The sequence below is a fragment of the Leptosomus discolor genome, chromosome Z, assembly GCF_034619465.1.
Source record: "Leptosomus discolor isolate bLepDis1 chromosome Z, bLepDis1.hap2, whole genome shotgun sequence".
Taxonomy (NCBI): domain Eukaryota; kingdom Metazoa; phylum Chordata; class Aves; order Leptosomiformes; family Leptosomidae; genus Leptosomus; species Leptosomus discolor.
In genome coordinates this window covers 67,527,516-67,535,234 of record NC_141419.1, presented here as the reverse complement: position 1 = coordinate 67,535,234, position 7,719 = coordinate 67,527,516, and the positions used below count along the sequence as shown (strand labels likewise).

The 7,719-nt window shown below is 36.0% G+C and overlaps 1 protein-coding gene across 2 annotated transcripts in view; it reads right to left on the bottom strand.

Annotated features, from left to right (window-relative positions):
* Positions 1-477: 477 nt before the first annotated feature.
* The window catches only part of SCAMP1 (secretory carrier membrane protein 1), a 45,522-nt gene continuing 38,280 nt past the window's right edge, over positions 478-7,719 (bottom strand). For both annotated transcript variants that reach the window (XM_086480525.1, XM_086480526.1), the window contains 3 exons: positions 7,344-7,445; positions 5,290-5,407; positions 478-3,478 (listed from right to left, as the gene is read on the bottom strand). In XM_086480525.1, coding sequence (XP_086336651.1) covers positions 3,314-3,478; positions 5,290-5,407; positions 7,344-7,445 — 385 coding nt within the window. In that variant the 3' untranslated portion in view covers positions 478-3,313. The remainder of the gene's footprint in view (positions 3,479-5,289; positions 5,408-7,343; positions 7,446-7,719) is intronic.

The window sequence follows — 7,719 nt, the reverse complement described above, 5'->3', positions numbered from 1 at the left end:
AAAAAGACTGTGATAGTGCCTAAAAAAAAAAGAAAAAGCAAGACACAGCAGTGATATAGAAATGTCAATTCATAGGCAGAAATTGGGAAAATAAACACTAACAAATCATCGCCGTCCTCAGCAACTTCGTTTTACTTTCAACAGTGTTTTGGGATTCACTTAATACCCGCAGAGTTTGTTTCAGTAATGACAGAACTTGTTTCAATTTTAACCCTCCTGAGTTTACAGCACAACAAAGTGGGCTGCAAGTGTTGAGTTTTCTAGTAACAGCTGACAGACTAATTCTCAATACCCTAATGTATTATTTTGATAGTGGACATTTTGCTTCCCCATTTCAGAAGAATGACAGCATTTATATACAGAACTATAAAAATCAAGTGAGACTTTTACATAGATCATCCACCTTGCACGTCACCCTGACTGTTAGAAGAGAAATCCCTATGTTGGTCAAAACTATACAGAGCAAAACACCCAGGAAAAAAGTCTTTTTTTTATTCTATGACACTGTGTTAATACAATAAATATACAAAACTTCTGAACTACTCGGACATGCAACAGAGGGACAGAAGTGCATTTGTACAGAACCATAACATTCACTAGGACGGCAGAGCATTGTTAGTAATTTACAAAATATACAAACATCCCTCAGATAAATAAAACCAACTCCTAAATTACAGATCAATGACTACTGACACTCCAGTGTTTAAACTTCATACGTTGTACTCATTTCCCACAATACTACAAAATGACAACATAAGTGGGCGCCATACTCTAATTAATAAGAGACTGTAAAAACTGACTAGGTTTTGTTAGGTACAAAATGTTTTAACAAATATCAGCCTTCCGTTGTCAAAGCTAAACTCAAACTTCTCCCTCCCTTTTGGGCGACCAAGTACCAGAGATTTCTGGTTTAAACAGTTCACGTGTAACTGAGCCCTGAATTTCACTTACAAGGTTTAAATCCAGACATTCGACCCATGACATTACAAATCAATGCTCCCTATACATAGAGGATTAAACATGTGTTCTCAAAGGGCCTTTAAACATTTGGGAAAAAAAATCTACCTGCCAAATTCAGGTTTTATTCCTAATGTTTTTTTCCATAAAGTATTCTGGTAATGTATGTTACTATGCAATCTTCAACTTAGGTTAAATTGCAAGGATGATGTCCCTGGGATTTCCGTCCAGGAGATATACCAAGAGAACTGCTTAAATTTAGATTTAAAAGTAATTCATAGTAGAGCTCCTAGATACCACCTTCAAATTAAGTTAAAAGAAAAGAACAATCTTGATATACAGCTGCTAGAAGGACGATGACTGATCTCAACAGAAAATGGTGGCTTTTATCTGGAAAGCTTTTAGTAACATTCCACACAAATATAAGTTCAATGCTAGCAGGTCCACTAGCATGACATTTTAGAGCCCCTATTACACAGAATATTTAAATCGCTTTTAACTTCATGATGCAGAGAACATTTAGAAGCAAGTATATTCATTAATATGAACTTCAGCATAGGTGAAACTATGACATTTATCCAAATTGAAGTTGAATTTAAAGAAATTAGTAAAACAAACGAGACTAATAGGGACTTCATGCTAACAGTGCAATACCGATCCAGGGATTAAGTTACGGGTTTTATTTTCTGTAATGGTCTTCTGTTATTACGAATACAGCATAGCAAAAAAGAATCTATGAAAGTGGGTCCACATTCAGAACACAGAGGCGCCTCAGAATTTTATACTGTCTTACTAAAGGGGATGCACCTTAAGAGCTGAATTCATTTCAGCCACAGTGTATAGTTATACAGGCTGTGCGATGTGGTCCTTCCCGTTTGAATTTTCTAAAACAGAGTTTGAAAAAACAGCCCAAGTATTGTGCATAAGACTCATGAGGCAATCCAAGAATGTAAATAGTTTTCAAAGGAGAGAAATGTGACATCATATTTAGACCAAATCATGTTCTAGAATATTGTGATAGTATGTACCATTATGGATTGTTCAGTTCTACAGCACCAATTTAACCTCTTAGGCCTCCAGTTCAATGAGTTAAAAATTAAAGATGAAGATTTCTCACTTTTCCAACTCAAAATAGTTTAAAAGCTTTTTTCCCCAGCTTAAATCACATCACAGAGATGGCTGAGTTAATGTTAAAATGCATTCAAGTATCTGCTAAACGCCATTGCTCAAAAACCTTGGGTTTAGACAGTATTCCTGTTACAAAATTAAAATACTGTATATTTAGGTTTTGGGACAAGCAGTAAACAGAGTGATTGACTAGACTAGAGATCTAGTACCACTGTTAAACACAAATCTACACTTAAAAAAAAAGGACAAACCCAAAAGAATCCCAAATTCAACAAAAATAGCACTGCACGTAGAAGAGGGAAGGAGGGGCAACAAACTAGTGTTCTAACAGTCAATATTGGTTTCTTTTCCAGCAAAATTATGACCTCAAGACATGAATGCTGAAATTAAAAATAGCAAATATATAATCATTTAGCTCTGGGATTGAAACCACCAGTTAACTTCCTTAAACTGTACACTGCATTACGGATTCTACTACAGAGAATGTTTATGCGCCATAGTCATTTCTCACAGGTAAAGAATACTCCATGAAAATAGATACAAACAAACGCTATTATTATAAAGTGGCGCAAGTAAATTCTGGACCAAAACACTACTTAAACAAGATCAAATAACTCAACAGTACTCATGCAAACTTACAGGTTTATATCAAAAGACTTATCCTAAAAAAAAAAAACAAAAAAAAACAAAAAACGAGAAAAGAATTTACGGTATCTACCCTACTTGTATTTGTTCTCCAATAGCTGCTGAAATTGCAAAAGCAGTAGCCAAACATAACTGTCTACATCTCTCAGTCTACCCCATTTCTTACGGTAGAGAAAACAGTTCTTACAAAGGAAAATAATTGATCCAAAGTGCTTTCCTGAAGTTAAAAAAAATACCAGAGTGAGCCACTAGAAAAACCTTCCTAATTCTGAATATATTTATTTGATCATTATATACCACAATTCATTCTCAGACCAACTGTTGAAATTATTCATCCTCCATAAAATACGGAAGGCTTTATATTCTAGAATGCAACATCTTAAAGAAGGGCAAAGAATGGTTATATTTTTAAAATAAATAAATTTATAATAAAATAAACCAAACATTTCCCATTTTACCCACGCACAGCTGCAGAAGAGACAAACATGCTGTGTAAATTTTGATCTAGGCTTGTAGGTAATATAATAAGTGACTGGAAAATAAAGCACAATCGAAGAGAACCATGATGACTTTTCAGGTTTCCCTACATTCGGTTACCCTTGAATGCATTTTGAGCTGCACTGGTTGCTGCTGTTGATGCGGCATTGGCTGCAGCGGTTTGTACAGTCTTGTTGGACATCACTCCCGTGGCAAACTCCTGCTGCGCTTTCTCAAAACTAGCACCAGTCGTGCGGTAGAGACCGTGCACCTAGGGAGGTGGGAAAGCAGTGAAAATACAGTACTGAGCCTTCCATTTCTTGGCAGACTCTCAGCAAAGTCTCAAACATGAAGCAGCGCTGTGTAGTGGGGAAATCCCGTTTGCTCACGTGTTTGCGAGGATCCGGAAATGAGTAAACGGACTTTTGATCACCCTGCTGCAGGCACAGTTTGACTGCAGGAATACCTGTAACTTTTTGCAAGTTCAGAGGGGTCTCATAAGTCTTCACTGAAACGTATGCAGTATCTACTGTCTGAAATAATGCATTAAAGTACACAACTGGATGCATCCTTAGCATAACACGGGGCTTGTATCTTGCAAAAATGTCTTCTGTCTCATTTGTATACAACTTTTTGAACTCATTAAAAGAGCTAGTAAGTGTCCATATTGAAAAAACAGCAGGAAACAAAACAAAAAGAGTAGTTTTGAATCCACTGCATCAATAACATTTTGGTGAACTTTTTTCTACTCCAGTTTTTAGAAATATTTTAATTACTCTGATTGATATGGTTACAAGAACGAGCTAAGCTATGACTGAATATTAAAAGCTATAAAATATCCTAATAATGCAGATATGTATCTGCTAAACTAGTGTGATGACCAATAGCTCTGCATAATAAGCAGAGGGATTAAAGAGCATGACTTACAAACACTCTAAACAATATGGTCTATGATCTCTGGTACAAGAAAAGAAACTAAATCCTGAGTAACTTCCAATTACCTGAATATTAAAATCAAAATGCTATTTCTGACTCCTATTCAAACAAGTCACAATAAAGTTGTCCAATAATATTGCAAAGACATTTTTCATTCAAGCGCAGCAGGAACCATTACTTGTAACTTTTCTTTGTTACAAATGCGATCTCACTCATCCATAAAGATACACCAGGTCGCATCTGAGTATGCAGGTTTTTGAAAATAATCCAGATGCATATGGTAGGAAGGGTGTAAAAAAAGTGCTCCACCATGCATTTTTCTTGCTTGTTTCTTTCTCCTGTACGTAAGTATTTATGCAGAAAACAAATAAGGAGAAGGGACACCTCTAGGCAACGCTTAAAATTTCTAGCTTACTGTCAATAGGCCAGAAGAGTTTGAGTATGCGAAAATCTTTAAGGGTTTACTGTAACTGAGGTTGAATTATTAGAATTGCCAACACATCAGCAGCAGAAATCTCAGTTACATTTTATCTAAACACCAAAAACCTACTAGTACATTAGTATCTAATCTTAGGTCTTCTAGATGGAAATGTACAAAAAGGAACCAAGGTTAAAAAGCATCTTTCTTTGAGCTTTCGTGATACACAATCACTAAGTGGCAACAAAATGTTACAATAATACAAACAGAGAAATAAAAACCCTTTTCTGAGGTTCCAGGCATCTCCCTCTTCTATTGATTTTAACGGGAATGACTTTGGTAAGAGCTGAAATTTAGCAATCATTTCAATCACACTTCACTCAGCCTGATGAATCACCACAAATTTGAAAATCACAACCTGGCATCTATAAGTACAATCATAATAACCAGGGCATTACCGACCCTTTCATTGTGGGCTCACCTCCCAGTTTCTCTGATTCAGAGCTATCCTTCCCCATTTTAGTTTGCAGAAAATACGTGCATTGTACAAACACCATTTAGTAGCTCGACAACAGTATAAGCAAAAAAGTAGTTGTTAATAGGTAAAACACACTCCCAATAATATAATTTAATCCCCATTACTTTGTGAGAGAGTACCTCTCTCAAGCAGGAAAGCAAAATCCAGATCAAACATAGGAAACAGAAGAAGGGAATAATATGTAACTTACCTTTTTGAACATAACTAATGAGATAACAGCAGATGCTGTGAAAAGTGCAGCTATGATTATCATCATAATGCCAACAGGAATACTCTTGTTAAGTCCAGTAAGAGATGAAATCCACCCACTGAAGGAAAAAGAAAGGACAAACTTTACTAGCACAGCACATGAACCACTCAACCAGAGGTAGCCATATCAAGGGAAGCTTTATAACCTCCTGGTTCTGATTGACTTCAAACATTTTTGCAAGAAAAAGTCATGTGAATTTTACATAAGCATACGTTGGTTCTATAACAAGCTTTTAGCGCTTAGTTCCCATTCTTCCCCTTGCATGCAGTGAAACTATATGAAAAAAGCTAATAAAGATGATTATCCTTGAGCAGAATTGTGAAGAAATTAGAGAGCTGCTCATCAACTTTTTTTTTTTTTGGTCATACTGTCATTTCAGACTGATTTAAGACTACACAGTTTCAAACTGAAAGAGGGGAGATTCAGATTAGATATTAAGAAGAAATTCTTCACTGTGAGGGTGGTGAGGCACTGGCAGAGGTTGCCCAGAGAAGCTGTGGCTGCCCCCTCCCTGGCAGTGTTCAAGGCCAGGCTGGATGGGGCTTTCAGCAGCCTGGTCTAGTGGAAGGTGTCCCTGCCCGTGGCAGGGGGGTTGGAACGAGATGATGTTTAAGGTCCCTTCCAACCCAAAACATTCTATGGTTCTATGATTTCGTGGAAGAGAAAATGTTCCTAAAAAGACAGCTTCTAACTTCTTTAAATATAAAAAAACCCATCACACGCAGCTTCCATGTGGGAAGACTCATTTAACTGTATCCACACAGAGATGCTTTCTCAATTGAGGTTAATATGGTAATTTTTTGAAGTAGATAACATCAGATTAGCTAACAGAAAGGACTGCTATATCAGTATCCACTTCAAATATCTTCTCATTCTTTAAAATTGGAACACCAACAGAAAAATACAATATCAAACTTGAAACCACAAAAACAAGTTGCCTTAAGAAAAATAAAACATTAAGATGAAAAAGATTCTTCCACAGAAAAAAAAGCAAAAAATTTCTATAAACCCAAACAATCTTGTAACTTTTCTCTACCTGTTTCAAATCGCTTTGATATATCCCTAATGTCCAACTGCACTCTACCACAAAACTCCAAAATCCCAACTGTAATTAGCATTTTCTGACAATCTGGTTACTTTTCATACCCCTTCCCCAAGCATCCATAATAGCACACTCCACATACTTGGAGAGCTGGCCCTCTAAAATACTTTTTTATTTGGTTAGTGTCAATCAATGTGACTATGAAAAACAGCAGACTCCAGCTACCAGCTGGCTACTACAACCATGCTTTTAGTTAACACAAGTGTGCTGGGGTTTTTTCCCCAAGGACAGTAACTGATTCCAAATAGCTTTTTCTTATAAAATCTAAATATTAGACCTCAAAGGTTCAATAAAAGCTTCTTGTAAAAGCTTATATACTTACAAGCTTCAAAAAGAAAAATCAACTATTACAGAATAAGGAGCTGTCTTGGACAAATGAGCTTTTCAAAAAGACATCAAAGATATCCCACCATCTTCACCTGAATACATTGTTGACTCATTCTTCAAATTTTAGCTATATATTTCCTTAAAAAGTAGTAAGTCCATTAAGATAATTAGAATCAACCAATGATAGAAAATAATATGCAAACAGTATATTATTACTGTCTAAATTATTTTCATTTTCTCTAAATTTTGGTTATGTCTTTATCTTAAATATCGAGCAAGTAAGTTCTCCACACTCCACCAAAACAGAGGAGTTAGTGTATAAAAGAACAGTTCAAAGTGGTTTACACTGAAGGATAAAATTTCGACCAGCCTAATATAACAGAAGTACCTCACACTCTTGAGATATATTTCATCCACTTTTCCTAGGTAAGAGCACTCACAAAATACTTTTTTTGAGCGTTGAATGCAACAATTCCACTGACCACAGACTGTATTGCAGTTGCTGTATCAAATATGAGTGTTTGTCCTACAGACAGTACAACGCTATAGCAAACAGAATACTCACCAGTTTCCCCATCTTTGAAATCCTGCAGCTTGGAGTACATGTACAGCAAACTGACAGATATATACAAAGAAGAATACAAAGAACCTGAATGAACTGTCACTCCTGAAAGAGGGGGGGAAAAAGATTAAAGCAGCCAGGAAATTAATAATTTTTGTAAACACTGTAGTACCAATTTATTTTTTTTTCTGCATTAACTAGAGGAAAAGTGTTTTCATTTATTCACAGTGACTTGAAGTATCAGTAATTCTGTGGGTTTGTAGAGTGAGCTTTTTCTTTAATACAGTATTTTTGCCACCTTCACCTCTAACAGCAGTAAGAACAGCAGCAAGATACTATTTCTTAAGTGTTCTGTTCAGTACACAGAAGGGTCTTTTAA